Source organism: Coturnix japonica, chromosome 23, assembly GCF_054131305.1.
Source record: "Coturnix japonica strain WE chromosome 23, WE-NBRP24, whole genome shotgun sequence".
NCBI classification, from domain to species: domain Eukaryota; kingdom Metazoa; phylum Chordata; class Aves; order Galliformes; family Phasianidae; genus Coturnix; species Coturnix japonica.
Genome location: NC_140685.1, coordinates 8316331 through 8334647, shown reverse-complemented (window position 1 = coordinate 8334647; position 18317 = coordinate 8316331). Strand labels below are relative to the sequence as shown.

At 41.3% G+C, this 18317-nt stretch overlaps 1 protein-coding gene across 1 annotated transcript; it reads left to right on the top strand.

Moving 5' to 3' along the window:
- The first annotated feature begins 581 nt into the window (after positions 1-581).
- SUZ12 (SUZ12 polycomb repressive complex 2 subunit) lies at positions 582-18269 on the top strand. Its single transcript, XM_015879612.3, has 16 exons — positions 582-1145; positions 3635-3681; positions 3771-3835; positions 7248-7316; positions 7897-7946; positions 9433-9518; positions 10756-10987; positions 11702-11804; positions 12114-12219; positions 12576-12753; positions 12942-13033; positions 13470-13613; positions 14360-14517; positions 14948-15146; positions 15645-15724; positions 16040-18269. The coding sequence occupies exons 1-16, from the start codon at positions 788-790 to the stop codon at positions 16377-16379; spliced, it is 2307 nt and encodes a 768-aa protein (XP_015735098.1). The 5' UTR covers positions 582-787; the 3' UTR covers positions 16380-18269.
- The last annotated feature ends 48 nt before the right edge of the window (positions 18270-18317 follow it).

Sequence of the window (18317 nt, the reverse complement as noted above, 5' to 3'; positions counted from 1 at the left end):
GAAGGTACAAAAACTAAAACAAAACTAAAGAGGATGCAGGTGAAAAGGTGGCAAAGATGAACTGAAGGGCATGCACAGAAATGAATGCATATATATATATATATATAACTCAAAATGTACACGGCCGTGCAGTTTTGCCTCATTCCTTTTCCCCTCACACCTGAGGGTGAATGTTCCACAGCGCTCCGACCAAACTCGGCCGCTTTTACCACACAGCGCTGCCGGCTGCCACACACAGCAGGCTCGGGCCGGGCCGGCTCCTCGGGGCTGCTCGGGTCCCGTCACCTCACGGGAACGGGGCACAACGGGCGGGTGTGGGGACAGTGAAACAACAGCACCATGAGGGAACGGACGGACACCGGGTCTGGCTGCGGGCGGCGGGAGGAGGCGTCCCGCTGTACCCAGCGTGCCCCGCGCCGCAGCTCACGGCCCTTTCCCGCGAATTCAGTTCAAAGGAGGGGGAGGGGAGAAGCGCCAAGCGGCGGAACGCACCGACCAACCAAACTCTTCCAGAACCATCCGTGCGTCACCAGGGGGCGGGACCGGCCACGGCCAATCGGACGCTGCGGCGCCATCTTCGGAGCCAATGGGAGAGTAGCGGAGGCGGGCGCGTCGTGGTCGTCGGGTTCGGCTGGTCGTAGCGCTGAGGGGAGCGGAGCGGAGGAGACTTAGAGGAGTTGGAGCTCGGCGCTTCCCCTCCCCCCTCCTCGCCCACCCGCCCCGGCCGCCCCCCCCCTCCCTCCCCGCTCGGTCTCCGTCCCGCCGGGCCGCTCTCGGGGCCGGGCCCATGGCTCCTCAGAAGCACGGTGGAGGCGCGGGGCCCAGCTCGGGCTCCGCCGGCGGCGCGGCCGGAGGAGGAGGTGGAGGTGGTGGCGGCGGCGGAGGAGGAGGAGGAGGAGGAGGAGGAGGTGGAGGAAGCGGCAGCGGAGGCGGAGGGTTCGTGGGCTCCGCCGCGGCGGCGGCCCCGGCCGGTAAATCCGGTGGGGCGGCGGGAGGAGGCGGCGGCAGCGGAGGAAGCGGTTACTCGGGCGGTTCCTCGGCCTCCTCGGCTGCGGCGGCGGCGGCGGCCGCGCTGCCCCCCGTGAAGAAGCCGAAGATGGAGCAGATCCAGGCCGACCACGAGCTCTTTCTTCAGGCCTTCGAGAGTGAGCACCGGGCCGGGGGCGGGAGCGGGGCCGGGGCCGCGGCAGAAAGGGCGGGAGGAGGAGGAGGAGGGGAGGGCTGAGCTGAGCTGAGCTGAGGGGCTTCCGGGGGTAAACACTCTCGGGGGAGGGAAGGGGGCTCTGCCGTGGAAGGCGGGGGGCCCGGCGGGGCTCGGGCGGAAGCGCGGGGCCGGGAACTTGGGGCTGGTGCGGCCGCCGGGGCTTCATCGACGGGGCGGGGGAGGCGCCCCCCGGGGCTGCGGGGCCGCTGGACGGGAGCGGGGCGACGGACGGTGCGCCGTGCGATGTACGGGGCGGCCCTTTGTCTGGGAACGAGTGTCCCCCGGTTGGGATCGCGTGTTGGAAATTGACCTTCGGGAGCCGGGCATCACCCTGCGGCAGCGGTGGGAGTGGGGACGATTCCCCGTGGAGGCAGCGGAAAGTTATTTACGGGAATCTGATTCAAAAGCGTAGAGCGGCAATAAGCGCACGGTGTGCTACGGGGAGGAAGGGAAGTTTTCAGTGTCCCACAAAATGCACGATGAGGTTCGGGGATCGGTGCTGTCACCGCCCGCACTCGCTTGTACAGACAGTGACAGCGATTGATAAAGCGCTGGAGCTTCTCGTGTTGTCTTAAAGCCTTCCTCGTGCCGCGTCCTTTCAACCTCACTCTTGGTAAAGGAGCTGTTTGATCGATAAGTGCCGTGCTGCGAACAGGTCGGGCAGCAGACGGGAGCTGTGAGCTCAGTGTCAGAGCTTTGGGGGACGGGGTCGGTGTCTGTGGCCCCGTCTGTCAGAGAAAGGAGCCGTGCAGGTGGGGCCGGGATGTGGCACAGCGAGTTGATGTAGTGGAGAACCTGCAGGAAGTAAATTGCAGGTTAAGAAATCCTGATAGACAAGCACTGAATCACATTCTGCTTGAGTGTTTTTGTCCCTTCGCAAGGTCACACGCTAGGAAAAAAGATAAAGATTTATTTTAGGCTTTTGCTGAGAAGTATGGACTAATGAAACATATGTGTGCTGGCAGGCTGAGAAGTGTGGCATGGGCTTTGCCTTGTTTGAAGGCTGAAGTTGAAGCAGCATCTGCCCGTTAAGTTACATACATTATCATAAATACAATTTGGTGTTTGCCTGCCTTTCTAAATGATATCACAGATTTTTTTGGAGACTAAGAACTAAGGGGTTTCTTCAAAAACTGTTCAGTATTTTCACTTTAAGCCCAAGGAGATGGTTCTTTTCTGTTCTTTCCATTTAATGTCCTCTTTTACTATCTTGCAAAACACAGACATCCCAATGATGATAGTTTCTACCTCGCATTAAACAGAATTTTATTGGTTTTCATCGGGCTTCTAAAATACTGGGATTGCTGTAGGGTTTCCTTCTCTTTAATAATAACTCACCTCTCTAACGATCTGTTGGTTGGGGACTTACATTCATCTATGTAGAAACGAGACTGAATCATATCTTTGGAAATGGATGAGGCTCAGATAAATGCTTTCCTTTTTCATTTCTAATATCAAAATTCTGTAAATCAAAACCAGGTTTTCAGCGATTAAAAATAAGACCTTTGCAGTGATAGAAGAGTGAAATACTGTGTTTCTTTCTATATATATATGTATATATATTTGGTTTCGTTGTGTGAGAAGCACTAGCAGCCTTAGCGCAGGCACCCAGCATTTGCTGCTCTCCATTTATTTTACCGAGTCACTTGCTTCCTGCTGGCGTTACTTAATGAAGGTGACTTCCATTTCATTCTAAAATGAGTACTTTTCAGTATAGACATGACCCGATCCAAACCTTTTCATCCCGATCTAACTTAATTGGTTAAAACTCAACTGTAGGTCCCCTTTTCTGTAAGCAAGTCTTGATCTTCTGAACTTCAGTTGTTAAATGTGTTTCAGACAGTGCTGCACTTTCACGTCAGCTCTGTTACCCATCATCACTTTGGAACAGTTGCTGCTTTACCAGAACCAGCCTTTTTCTGGTCCAATTTGTAATTAAGGATTTTGAAGTTAATTTCTTCGTTTAAACCATCTGTAATGTGTCACTGTCAGTGGTTGCTCCCTGCTCTTGTTTTGGCACCTTGTGTAAGTGACCTCAGTGCCTTGGCCAGGGTGAAAAATCAGACATGATCGTTAAGTCGGCAAAGAAAACTCAGCTCTTCATCACCAAATTGCGCTGTGTCTGGGTCCTTCTTTCTGCCTTCCTGTGATGTAAAGTCTGTAAGAAGCTGTTCTGCAGGAAAGGAGCAGTCGTTGCTAAGGGTTTCTGGTAGCTTAAACAAGAAGGCACTTTGTGTTTTACTGTAGGTAGAATAATGACTTGTTTACTCGGAGTTATTTAGACATCATGATGCAGCGCTTAAACTGCCACTTCTGTGATCATCGTTAAAAACAAATAATGAGTTAAGTGGGATTCTGTCGCATCGTTAAAGGCTGTTGTTGCTGTAGAGGTTTAAGGCACGGTGGATAATACCTGTTTCTTTTTCTCAGAACCAACACAGATATACAGATTTCTACGTACCCGGAATCTCATAGCAGTGAGTAATCGGGTTTTTATCACTCTTTTACTTTGGACTCGTGGCAAGCAAATAAAGCATGTTAACCTTTCTCATTTCTTTTTCCGCAGCCAATATTTTTGCACAGAACTCTTACTTACATGTCCCACAGAAACTCCCGAACAAATATCAAAAGGTAAAACAATTATTTTAAAAAGTCATCTTAATTACTCACTTCAATTTGATCATCACTTTACAGTTAGATCTAAAACCAAAGAACTATTTTGCCATGCAAAGCGTGTGTGATTTTCATAGCTGTGATTTCTGCTGCGGGGGGGATTGCAGAGTGGGGACTGCAGAATCCTCACGGAATGAGCCGCGTCTGCTTTGAGCTTTGGGACTGAATTTCTTAAAAGTAAATAAATTAATTAAAAGCTGTTCAGCATCTGGGCTTAAGAAATCGGTGATGCTTAATCATGAATATTTAAACTGTGACCTGAACGCATTTTTAAAAAGAAAATAGAAAAAAATCAAACGAACTAAAGAAGCAAAACCCTCTTCTGTTATTTGGGATTAGAAAGAAGCAGTGCTCCTTCCTGCAACTATGTTAACCAGGTGAAAAACAAATGAGGTTAATTTGTAGCATTGCACGGAAGATCCAGCAAGTGCTTTAAAAAGTTTGCTTTGAACTGCATGTATCTGAGAAATGGGCTTCAGTTTTGATGTTGCCACATGAGGTGTTAGAGCTGCATGTCAACAGCCTTTAAGATACATAAATATTACAGCAGGAGAAGTGCACCTGTTGGTGTTTGTAGAACAGCAAAGCCCCTTCAGTTTTTTTCCTCTCACAGAAACTCCTTTGCTACATTTGGAGTTCTTTGTGGAGCTTGAACAGGTCAACAGGGAAGTTCTCACTGTGTATCAGTTGCTGTGGCACAGAAGTAGTTGATAATGAACATAAGAAACTGCCGATTTTGCAGACAATTCTGCTTTATGCTTAGTGTCTGAGCAGGGTAACTTTTCAATGATCTGTTGAGCAATAACATTTGTGCCACTAAAATCAACCTAAAGGCTGTACTTAGCATCCTCATGTCACTTGGGTTTAATTCAGTGTTCTTGCTATTTTATTACAATGGCATCAATAACCCACAGCTTCAGGACTGACACTGCTTGAACATACCCCATCTTTTGATCAGATTTGTTTCTTGAAGTTGCTGCTTTTTCTTATAGATGTTGCCAAAGTGGGTTGTTTGCATCTTTTAAAGTAGGACAGAGGCAAACTGGAAGGAACAAGTGTTTAGGTGGTTCTTGTTTGCTTTTTTTTCTTAAACTAGAATTGTGCAACAGGAAGCTGTTCTTGCTTAGTACTTATTTTAATTTATAGTTGATTGAAATGCATGTGATCTTTTACCTGAATCTTACTCTGTTTCTGTGAATGTTTGCTGTCGTTGCTGGGAAACAACTGATACAGTGCATGCATATTGTGTTGTCCACTGTTTCCAACCCCAGTTCCATTTCAGCAGCACAAATAACACTTAGTTTGTCTCTGAAACACACTGAGTTATTTTAGTGCCCATGGTGCTCTGTTCCAGAACTGTGATTTTAGGTTGGGTTTTGATCCATGACTGACAGATCAGCAGCCATTTCAATCATAAGAGGTTTTAGAAGTGGGAAAATACCCAAACTAGAGCAGAACATCTTATCGGGGCTTGTTTGGAAACATTGATGTACCTTGTTTCAGCGTGGTAAAAATGTTGGGCCAGTTCTGTTTGCAAAGAGGTGTCTCCTGGAGCTCATCATTGGTCTCTTCACACTGACATTTACAATAGATGCCTTTCTAAGACTTAGTAACTTTGTCATTCTTAAATTCCTGATCATTGTTTTGATGGCCATTTTGATCAATAGTGTTTTATGTAAAATACAATGAAGTTATCTCCAAACTAATGCAAATTAACTATTACAATAATGATTATCACTCCACATCTCTAACAACCAGCCCTACAGTAATCTGAGAAAAATGCCAGACAAAGTCTATCAATGGGAAGTAGGGATCTACAACTATATTTTTACCAAGGAATTTTCCCTTGCTGTTGGTGGATGTTTAATCTGGAGACTAGTTTTGTAACTGCCAGGATGCTTCAAATACAGAGAGATGCTGATAGGCAGTAGCTCATGAGCACATCTCAGCTTGGGCTACGTGCTTTGGTAAAGTGATACTGAACGGAAGATTGAAATGGGCTGTTGGCCTGTGGGTCAGTTACTTTCATATTCAACCAAATGATGTAGTTGGAACAAATGCTTCCCGTACAGTGTTTTGATAATGGAGTGTTTTTATTTATTGGCAGGGCAGTGACATGCTATGATGTGACTTTTAATACTTTGTTAATTATTACTTGACTGGGTAGGAGTAAGGATGGGTGATGAGAGGAATATGTAAAAGCATCCTTGTACCACAAGTAATGCTGCCTTACAAACCCGAGGTGTGAAGGGCTGCTGTAAGCTCAGTTTTGTCACTTATGTGACTGTTCTTTATTCATGCATGAAAACAGTTACGCAGTACTTCCTTGTGCTCTTAGAAGTTAACTTCAAAGGCAGCAAATTTGATTTAATGGGTTTTGTTGTGTTTCTTTGCTGTTGCCATTTATACTTTTTTCTGAAAGATTTTGTCTTTTATTTTGCCTACCTTGGCTGTGACATTTGGAAACGTGTCATTCTTCTTTTTGAGTTGTTAATGCTTGTATTACATGCAGGCTGCAGCAGTCACTGGTGTAAGACACGAAGGAGGGATGCCCTCACTGATTTTGAGCTCTTTGTTGGCCTCTAGGTCCAAACATCAATCTTCCTATAAAGAGAAATCAAAACATTATTCCAGAAACTATTGAGTAACTAATGTTCATGTGTGAACATCATTTAACAATGGCTATTAAATGGTGTATATGCAGTAAACAGGCAGAATATAGAAGCACAGAGACCGATGTTATTGAAATGTTTTAAAGTGATTACTCTGTATAATATTCCATTGTGGTTTTCCCCTGCATTTCCAATGAGCTCCATAAGTAGGCTCAAAATCCAGCGTGCTTTGTGTGTGTGTCTACTTAACACAGTTTTGTGGAGGTGAAATCTTTTACCTTTAGGTTTCTAACTGTTTTGTTCAGTTGGGATTTAAATGGTTTTCATGATTTGGTCAAGGTAAAAATAGCAATGACTGGAGAGTTTACTTCAGTGCATCTGATCGTCTGAACTGTCACTGAAGCAGGAGGATTTTCTTTGAGCTAAGCTGGGATGCCATTAGACATGTTCATAGCAAGGTTTTAACATGCTGTTCAAAGGCACTTCCTATCAGCAATCACATTACTTATGAAAGATCTGATTAATTATTTGTGCTATGTTGCTACTGCTTGAAAAGCTGTATTACGGTTGTATTCCTATAACACTGATGTGCAACTGCAGCTAAAAATGTCCAAAAAAGGGCTTCTTTGTAAATGGAAGGCTAAAATTACATGTATAGTTCTGATAAATAATCAAGTCAAAGTTCAGACTGAATACATCTTTAAATATTGTGGGGAAAGTGACTATACTCAAACTATGCTCTTCCTGTTTCTTTACAGGAAAACGTTCAAAGTAGATGATATGTTGTCAAAAGTAGAGAAAATGAAGGGAGAACAAGAATCTCACAGGTACCATCGTGCATATATAAAAATGTGTGTTTGTAGGGGTGAGCATGTGTATATCCTAAACTGAAAGGCTTTTTGACTGACAAAATTAAGGTGATAGTCAGCAGATACTCTGCTGTTGAAACATAGATTCCAAATTGTTACAGTGAGTGATGTGTGCTGGTTGTACTATTGAGGGTTTATACAACTGTATGCCTGCCCTTCTTAAGTTCATTGTTGTGTGGGGAAAAAAAACAAATTGGTTCTAGGCAGTTTCCATTAAATTGACCTGTGCTGACAGATGCCTGGGGAACACCCATGTGCCTGTGATAGCAGCATCTCAAGTCTTCACACAGCACCCTTTTGAAGCCCTGCCTTCCCCGCATTCTTCTCACTGTCAAGTCATAAGAGTTGGTCTGTAAAGAGAAGACTGGTCTGTAGCTTTGCACCCACTGCAACTTAATGTGAGCTGTTTCCAAGCAGTTTCAAAGCAGTTAAAGGAAAGGACTCTGTTATGGTTAGAGCTGTCCTGAAACAGTGAGTGGGGGCTGCTGTGTGGGAAACCACTTATTGTTCTAACATATCCTTTCTCTTTTCTGTTTAGCTTGTCTGCTCATTTGCAACTTACGTTTACTGGTTTCTTCCATAAAAATGGTATGTTTGCTTCACTAATTACACCATTCATGTGTACAGGTTTGAAATTCATATAGATCTGAGGGGAATGTTTGAATGATGTGATACAAACTGCTGCTTAGATGCAGATTTTAACGTATTTATTCTCTATCTTTCCCATTAGTTACAGGACTTCAGTGCGAGCTGTGAATGTGTTTTAGTGTGTTTGCAGTGTTAAGCAGATAAGCCCTCCAGGTTTCTAGACAAAACAGTGACTTCTCCATCATCCATTTAACCTTGAAATAGACCTTGAGGAAAAAGTTCCTGAGGAAAGAGATTTTATGGAGCTGTGTCTTTGAAGTATGGTTAAAAAAACAGCCCACCATCCCCAGAACTCCGAAACTGGAACTGGTTACCAGATGCAGTGCTCTGATTGTGTAGTTCTTTTTTTGCCCCCAAAGTGTGTGAACAAATGATATCAGGTAGAGCCCAGAAATGAGGCAAAGTCACGTCGGAGACTGAGAGTGACTGCGATCATTTATTAGTGACTTGCGATCATTTCATCATCTGTCTACTACTGGCACTACTTCTCAAAATCAGAATGTTGGATTTCCCTGACCACAGTGAAGGGTTCTGTTCCCATAATGGAAGCAGAAGTTCATGCTTTATGCTCTGTAGGCACTGGTAAATTCCCTGCCTTTTTACTTCCTTGACAAATATTACTTGTTGATACATGAAAATTAAGCGGTGTTTCTGGTTTGTTTGTTCATTTATAAATATTCTGTAATACATATTACTCTTTGGGTGTCAAAGCTACTTCCAATCCAATAGCAGGTTCTATACTTTATTCTGGAAGCTTTTCTGTTCCTTCAAACCATTTTGTGCTTAACTGGATCTGTTCAGAAAGAGGCTTGAAATTTCAAGTTGCAGCTGTCTACATTTCCATCAGCATGTAATTGTGAGCTGTAAGGTCCTTCTGAGAGTTCTTAGCTTGATCAGGAATGCTCTGCTTCTGAAATTTGAGGACATCACTTGTATCTGCCTTTAGATACTTTGTGGTACATGTTGCCTTCAGATTTTTGGGTGGGAAACCATGAGAGAGGAGGACTCAGGGCAGACAGCAGTAAGAGCAAAGTAGTGTAAAATAAAGGTGTGGCCTGATGCAACTTAAATTCCAACACATAATTGATCCAGAAAGATCACATTTCGAAACTCCATGGTAACTGTTAACTCCATGGTTCTGTTTTTGTGACAAAAGTTAGAATTATTTTCAAGAGGGAAACCAAGAGTAAGTGTTCAACTCTTAAATGTTACTGGTCAACTTTGCTGATGTTTTTAATCTGCAAATAGTGAATAGGATATGTTCTAAAGTGGGAATTTGGTAGAAATACAGGAAGAATTGACACTTAGCATCAACTGGAAGCTTTGTGTCTGACTGTAGCTATGGTTAAAAAATATTCACATTGATTTACTTCATCAAACAGTTCTTTTACTGGTTCAGAACTTAGAATATTTCTTTTCTCTTTAGATAAGCCATCACAAAACTCAGAGAATGAACAAAATTCTGTAACCCTGGAAGTACTGCTTGTGAAAGTCTGCCACAAGAAGCGAAAGGTAGGAGTGGTCTGACAGACCATTAACGTGTGGTAGAGCAGAGGTGGATGTGATTCTGGAATGTCTATTTAACTCTGCCATGTAAGAAGCTAAGGGTGAAATTATGTTTCTGTTGAGATTAATTTAGTGCTTACGTACTCATCAATAGAAACTGTTTTCTGTTGACTAAATAGAAGATTCCTCAGAAGCAAATACATCAATCTTTTGTTCCTCTGCTCCCTGAGAAATAACTGGAAGTTTTTCAAAGGCATTCCACCTTATTTTCATTGAATTTCACTTACTGTAAGTCATACTTGCTCATTCTGGATTTCAGCCTCACCTCTGTTTTCACTTTTTGGATCAAACCATTAATTCTGTTGGCAGTCAAATATTTTAAAATCCTCTATGCTTCTTAAAGCTAGCAGATGACATGGAAGTTGTAATTGTTTGGAAGTTCCAATTCATCTGCCAAGTCTCATCTCTTTCATTGCTTTTTCTGTACCCGCATTTATGCATTGACCATCTCAGTTAGTGGAGGTTCTAGCTACTATGAATCATGTATCTTCTTTTTAGCTGTTCCACACCAGCTGACAGATCATCCTCACAGCTATGGGTGGCTCAGTAATGCACACCATAATTTTTAACAAAAAAGGGAAAAGTCAGAGTGAGAACTCTGTATATTTTCCCTAAGAATATTGAACTGTTTTGGTGTGCTTTTAAGAGTTAACATTTTGAAGTATGTTTTGTTGCAAATTTCATGCTTAGGCCATCCTGCCTTGTTTTGCCAATATTTTACAGTGTTCCATGATCTATCTGAGAGATACTGAATATAATAAATCCTAGAAAAGTGGGACTTTATCTCCCTGATAGTACATAAGTGCACTTTGTAATATTGGAAGGAGAAGATAGGAAGCCCTTAGAATGTATATACAACCAAAACATTTCATTTCTCTAAGTAAACAGAATTAAATTAGCATTAATGACTGTTCTTCAGCTTTTTCAGAATGCCTCATGCTAGTATTAATTTAATCATTTAGAGAAAGATGGTTGCTGCTGGAAGTTGCCAGTTTTATGTATGCTTTGAAGTGTATTTTTCACTTAAAAGCTGGCATTGTCCTTCTGTTGTTGTTTACCCTTGTGACAAGGCTTATTTTCAGAAAGATGACAGCACAATTCGTAACTTATAATTTCTAACAATTGATGTCAATTAATTTTGTATTCTAAAAACCTAAACCTTAGCTTTCTTGTTTTCCTACAGGATGTCAGTTGTCCAATAAGACAGGTTCCTACAGGTAAAAAGCAGGTGCCTTTAAACCCAGACCTCAGTCAAATCAAACCAGGCAACTTCCCATCACTTGCAGTTTCCAGCAATGAGTTTGAACCAAGCAACAGCCATATGGTGAAGTCTTACTCATTGTTATTCAGAGTAACTCGCCCAGGAAGAAGAGATTTTAATGGACTGATTAATGGCGAGACTAATGAAAACATTGGTAAATTCAGCCTTTAAGTATTATTTTATGAGGGTTTATCTTGTAGTTGTCGTGATCTGCAGTGGGGGAGGCAGTCATAGATGAGTGACTGCACTGACTTGCACTTGTTTTCGTTCATTTCCACGATAGGGCTGAACTATAGCTTTTAGCTAGAAACTGTTTCTATTTCTGTGTAAATTTAACACCAGTGCGTATTAATGTGTGATGGTGTTAGGCAGTGCTGATAGGGGAATAATGTCATTGCGCTCTCTGGAACTGACTTTAGGCCTGCATTAACACTGGTCAGTGCTGACTCAGCTGTGGGTGCTCTCATCAAAATGAAATGATTATCCAGTAAATACCTTTATAGAATGTTTAATTTTTTAAGTCTTATCAAGGTGTCATATCACAAATGTTGTAGCTTTGAAGATTGCATATAGGATACAAACCTTCTCTTACTGTTTTTTAACTAAAAAGGATGAAGGCCAAGTCCAAGTTTCTTTATACTAACAGTAATATGACTGGGCTGTAAATACACACAAACATATCTAAGATATGATTGCTGTGCTGCTAAGTGCTTTTCCCATTGACGTTTAGCTGTTCATTAAATACCGTGTTATTCTGTTGTAAATACATCTGACACAATCAACAGCCAGTAGTATTTTATAACTGTGTAACTCTGTTATTCAAGTTTGTGCCTTCATAATAACGGAGTGCCATGTTTGTTATGTGCAGATGTCAATGAGGAGCTTCCAGCTAGAAGAAAAAGGAATTCATCAAATCGTGAAGATGGAGAAAAGACATTTGTAGCACAAATGACTGTATTTGATAAAAACAGGTAATAATTCCAAAGAAAATTTTGCATCTATTAATTATTAGAGATTTTTTAATGCTAAACTTAAAATTGTTTTTTAATTTGTTTGCTGCCTCTTACTGCGCTTTTATTGAGGAGACACAGTAAGATCTTAGTTTTACTATCTGTAGGTTTCAAAGCACACGTTTAAATTTGCCTGGAAATATGCATTTAGTTTCATGGGAAGTTCATTACTGTGACGTATTTTTACATTCTCATAAGCAAACAACAAAATTAAAAGTTTGATTACTCACAAGACATTAATTACTCACAAGACATGCTTCTCATTGACAGACGATTGCAGCTTCTGGATGGGGAATATGAAGTGGCCATGCAGGAAATGGAAGAGTGTCCCATCAGTAAGAAAAGAGCAACATGGGAAACAATACTTGATGGGAAGGTATGGGTTGTTTTAGCAGCTGAAAGATTTGTCTTCACTTTCAGTGTTCTGGATAAAGGCGAAAAATAATTCAAAGTGCAGCAGCTTTTGATCTGAAATTGAAATAGGCTAAAAAAGCAACAGTACCTCTGTTTCAGAATGTGTGGAAACAAGTTTAAATGGAGCTCTTGGTTTAGGAAAGCTTTGGCTACACTGGATCATTAGTCAAGCAGATGTTAGCAACTATTGTAGGTACAGCATTATTTTTTTCAATGATTTTTTCATTTGTCTTAGAAAAACACGCGTGTTGGCTGGTTTTAAGACTCATTCTAAGGGAGTTTTGCTTTTGCTTCTTTTTTTCTTTTTCCCTCTGTCAGAGGTTGCCTCCATTTGAAACATTTTCTCAGGGACCTACACTTCAGTTTACTCTGCGTTGGACAGGAGACACAAACGATAAGTCTACGGCTCCTATAGCCAAGCCTCTTGCAACAAGGAATTCTGAAAGCCTCCCTCAAGAGAACAAACCCAATTCTGTTAAACCTACTCAGACTATAGGTAAGGAAACTTCAGTTCCGGTGCTGAATAATCATCTGATTAGGACTTCTGTGTTTCAAGGTTTCTTTGTACAAGAATATTAAAGTAAGGCTGACTTCTATCTTTAAAGTATACTTTACTTATAAACTTCATCTTTTCCACTTCACCCTAAACTGAAATGCATGTTTATATATGTGGTTTTTTTCCAGCTGTGAAAGAATCCTTGCCAGCAGACCTTCAAACAAGGAAAGAGAGAGATGTTTTAAATGAACCTCGACAAAAGTTGCGAATATTTTACCAGGTACTGAAAATAAGTTGGGTGGTGGTGGGTAGAAATGTAAATACTGTGAGGGATTGTGATGTTTGTACCTGAATAGGGTGAAAGGTTCAATTCTGGCTGTATAACTCTCTGTTTTGTTGCCTTAACGGATGCCATAAAAGGTCCCAGATTTACAAAGGAGAACCCAGTCCACATGTTTCTTCTTACACTGTTTTAGAAAAATTAATCTTCTTGGGGCTATGTCTGACATATTCCAAAGTGGACATCTGGGAAGGGAGCCGTGGTCTCCATATGGAGGGAGGGAATCCTCAAAATACCATTTTTTTTTTCAGTAAAGTAAGCTGATCTGGTGATCCCAAAAACTTACTGTAGAGATTTCCTGAAATTTGTTTTGGGGTTGGAGATCGAATGAAATTCATTTGATGCTAACACTGTTTTTTTTCTTTGTTTGCATCAGTTCCTTTATAACAACAACACAAGACAGCAGACTGAAGCCCGAGATGACTTGCATTGCCCATGGTGCACACTGAACTGTCGGAAACTGTATAGTTTACTCAAACACCTTAAACTTTGTCACAGCAGATTTATCTTTAATTATGTTGTAAGTAGCATCGTGGTAGTTTAATGGCATGAAACAATGTACAGCTTGTCACAAATTATGTGATGCAGTGACTTTGTTGCTAGCCAATTAAGTTGGAGGACTGTATCTACAGGTTTACTGCAGCTTCCTTTGACTTGACTTAACATGAAATTGCGTGCATGTTGACCTTTCAAATGAGAAACAAAAAGTTGTGGGCTGCATTCTTACAACAGGTGCCTCTTTTGCATTAGCATATTCTTTTTCTGTTGTAAGAAGCAATGTCTTCTACATTTGGTTGGAAGGCTCTTGAAGCTTTAAGAAGGCAGTAAACATCTTAAATTGGTATTAAATTCAGTCATCCTGGTAAAGTCCTGCCAATGTGATCCTGGAGATAAAATCTGCTTTCTTTTTGTTACGTATGTATGTAGTTGTTTCATGGATTCCTCTGCTCAGAAAATTATCCCCAAACTTTGCTCCTTAGCTAGTTCTAATTTCTAGCGTTATTGTTAAGCACAAGCTTTTACTATTGTTGTACTTAATTTAATATTTATATATATTCTGAGTGTTGTCTTGTGAAGCAGTGAGATAGTGCAGAGCTTTAGTGTAATTTGTTTCTGGAAGCTAAAAATTACTTGGGTGGTGTAAAGGGGAACCAGAGCTACGTCAGCTTATCGATAGGATGTTGTTTAAGGTATTTGGAACTGGGAAGGTCAGTTGTTTAAACATCCTGATGTGCTGCTAAATAGGCCTGTGATGATCTGTTTCAGTATCATCCAAAAGGTGCTAGGATAGATGTGTCGATCAATGAGTGCTATGATGGCTCGTATGCGGGGAACCCGCAGGATATCCATCGTCAGCCTGGATTTGCCTTCAGTCGCAATGGACCAGTCAAAAGAACTCCTATCACACACATACTCGTATGCAGGTAGGGAGACTGAAAAGCAAGTCTGTTCATACTTGTGTAATATAGCACGTGGCTGAGATCTGTGAGTCCAAAGCTGCGTGCTAACAGTGATAAATTTTACCAGCATTAAAGTACAGCTGTTCCTGACTAAATGAGATGTTGAGGAACGGTATCTTTATCTGTGGTTTTACATCTGTGGAGGCATTCTTGTCATCGTGAGGTAATTTTTTTTTAACAGCCTTGTCCTAAAACTACTCTTCCCCAAAAGTTAATGTAGTTTTTGGGGAAGGGGTGACGGGTTGGCTTGCTTTTCCTTTTTTTCAATGGGGGGTTTTACACTGTTAGTTTTGCAAACCAGAGCTTAAAAGAAGAATTTGTATTAACTGCCATCAATAGTATTTGTGTGTTTGATTTAATGGTTGAAAGCAGTGAATGTTTCTCATTCTGCCAGGCCAAAGCGTACGAAAGCAAGTATGTCTGAATTTCTGGAATCTGAAGATGGAGAAGTAGAGCAGCAGCGAACGTACAGCAGTGGGCACAATCGGTTATATTTCCACAGTGACACGTGTTTACCTCTCCGTCCACAAGAAATGGAAGTAGATAGTGAGGATGAAAAGGACCCTGAATGGCTACGAGAGAAAACCATTACTGTAATTATTCAATTCAAAGCTGTTTTTGGTGGATTGTGGTTTTTAAGTGGTGCTCTGTGGTTGTTTTAGGGAACAGACAGGGCATCCATTGTGAAAATTATGCGTTCACTTTGGAGAGTAAGCAGAAAGTTGTGGTGCTCTGCCAGCAGTGATGTAAAAAAGTATTTTCCTGCCTTTGGTTGCAGCACCAGCTCAGTTCATGCGAGTCCTAGCAAGTTTTGTGCACTTTGTGGCCATCTCCTTCAAAGAGATGGTGCTGTCCCTGGAATACAGCACTGTGTATATAATATGGAAGAACTGATCACAGGTCACTCTGTGATCCAACATTATTCTCACCTTTTTGACTGCAGCTGTTGAATTTTCAGTAGTTACTTCTCTGCTGTGTAGGCGATGGGCACAGAATTGTTTGTGTGTACCTTTCACTGCTTGTAGCATACATGCAGTTCTCACGTTTTCCTTCTCCTGTCCTTTTTCTCTCTCCTTTCTTTATCTTTCCAGCAAATTGAAGAATTCTCTGATGTTAATGAAGGAGAGAAAGAAGTGATGAAATTATGGAATCTTCATGTTATGAAGCACGGGTATGTTACTGTAAGGTTAATTTTGATACAGAAAGGTTGGTTTGATTTGGTTGATTGTTTTGCGTTGCAACTCACTAAGCACGTTAAATTCGGTGCTTAGAAAGGGATTGTGGAAGGGCAGTTTGGTAGGAAGCTGTAGCTCTGTTTAAAAGTTCTTGTGCCTCGTAGTGCTGCAGCTTTGGAAACAACTAAGCTGCAAATGATGGTACATTAGAATAGTCCAGGCAGTTATCCTACAGTATGGTTCATCCTGTGTATCTTTTTGGTTATGAAAATGTGGCGTACTTGTATAACTGTTCATTTCTAACTCGGCAGGTTTATCGCTGACAATCAAATGAATCATGCCTGTATGCTGTTTGTCGAAAATTACGGACAAAAAATAATTAAGAAGAACTTGTGTCGAAACTTTATGCTACATCTGGTCAGCATGCATGACTTTAACCTCATCAGCATAATGTCAATAGACAAAGCTGTTGCCAGGCTCCGAGAGATGCAGCAGAAGTTAGAGAAAGGAGAATCGACCTCCCCAATGGATGAGGAATCTTCTGAGGAGCAGAGCGGGACAACAAACGGATACAGCGAAAATAACATGAGAGTTTCAGAAATGGATAGCATCTCAGGTGTCACAAAACAGAGCAAGAAACAAAAGCTCTGAAGTCAGAAGTGAAATTCCATACAACGGACAAGCATCGAAGTGACATTGTAGGGTGCATGAGCTCTATAAAGAGTTACACACAAAAAAAATACAGATTCCAAACAGGCACTGCTGGATGGAAATAAATGATTTCAACAAGGATATTGTTCTAACAGGGTTTCTATTCAGTTAATTATGCAAGTACTACATGTATATCGGTTTTGGTGATGTAATGACAATATTCTAAGAGTTTGAGCATGAAGAGCAATATGAAAATCTTTTTGTAATTTTAGTAATTAGTGTCTTAAGAACTTTATGGAATTTACATAATTTAAATATATGTAAAACAGTTTTTATATTAAGATTTTTGCATCTGTATCTGGCTGTTTTTCCTACCATGAAGTTGTGAAACGTCGGGGGAAGGGGTTTGGGATACAGTTTCTGCTTCTCTTATTTAGAAATTCTCCAGTTAGCTTTTTTGTGGAAATAACGTCTCACTATTTAAAGTTTAACCTCGATCCTTGCATTTGAAATCATTTATGAATTGATGGTAATGACAAATGTATGTTACACTAAAACGTTGAAGTTGGCAAACTTAGCACTTCCTTTGTCGTGTGCCTGTTTGGAAAGATGTTGGCTTTTCATGTTGCAGACACAGTGAAGTCCCACCTTGGCTTTTTGAGGTTACCGGCAGTTTGGTTTTCATGGATAATTCTGATGTATTGATCACACAGTGTACCATTTAAAACTTGAACATTAGCTCCTCTTCTAATTTTTAGTACGCATTTACACAGCTACACAAACGATCCGATGCAGAGCTCTGGATGGGGCTCTGCATTGCAGTGTGCCATGCTAACGCTCCCATGGTCTGTCTGTGGGCACGACACCAAGGGCTTCCTCGGAAGCTCACGCCTGCTGTTCTGCCCGAGCACAGACTGCAGGGCCCGGCCGATGGTTTAGCTTTGGCTTTCGAGATGCCACTCTTGAGGGAAAAATGCACTGTAAAATTGGACCAGAAAATGTGTTGCACTTCTTATGCAAGTATTCTGTGATGTATTGTATTCAATACAGATACTAAGATGCTGACTAAACTATATTTGAGCAGTTTTGCACTGCTGTTAACACATTTTATGCATACGTTTACAGATTTTTTCCAATGGAAAGTGGTTTCACTACTGGTACAGTATCAGCACCGAAGGGTTTATTCCAGCAAGCACTGTGGTTGAGTGACATCACCTCAATTTTTTATTATCCTTAAAATATTGCATTTTTCATATTCTTTATTTATAAAGGAACAATGCTGCTGTAAATACAGGTATTTTTAATTTTTTATTTCATTCCATCACCATGAGATGCAGCTCCCTGTTTGTTTAAGGGGTATATAAGCTTTCTAATGGTGTCTTCAGAAATTTATAAAATGTAAATACTGATTTTGATGGTCCTTTAAGATGTGTTTAACTGTGAGACTATTTAACTAATGGTGTGGATGTGATTTGTCATCCAGTATTAAGTTCTTAGTCACTGATTTTGTGTACAAAAAATAGGAAAGAGGGAAACTGCGGCTTTCATCACAAACTCCTTGGATCTGGCAGCTCTGGTTTTTAGCGAGCTCTGACGGTGCCTCCGGGCAGTACAACGAGCATTTCTCTCTGGCTTTAATTTGCTAAAGCTGTGCACATATGTAAAAAAAGAATAGACTATTTTAGGGGAGACGTAGTTCTAGAATTATTGCTTATGTCATTTCTTAAGCAGTTATGCTCTTAATGCTTAAAAGAAGGCTAGCATTGTTTGCACAAAAAGTTGGTGATCCCCCAAAAAACAGTAATGAAATTACTTCTGTCCAGTAAACTTTGTATGTCATGTCCATTTATAATAAAAGCTGAAAAAACCCCTTTGTTTTCTATTTATAAAGATGCCTTTTCTATATGTACCTTGGAGGGACTTTGGAGGTAACCATGT

Coding starts and splice junctions, on each gene's coding strand:
- SUZ12 (XM_015879612.3), top strand. CDS start 788: ATGGCTCCTCAGAAGCACGGTGGAGGCGCGGGGCCCAGCTCGGGCTCC. Junction 3,682..3,770: donor GTACCCGGAATCTCATAGCA/GTGAGTAATCGG, acceptor CTTTTTCCGCAG/CCAATATTTTTGCACAGAAC. Junction 12,220..12,575: donor AAACAATACTTGATGGGAAG/GTATGGGTTGTT, acceptor TCCCTCTGTCAG/AGGTTGCCTCCATTTGAAAC.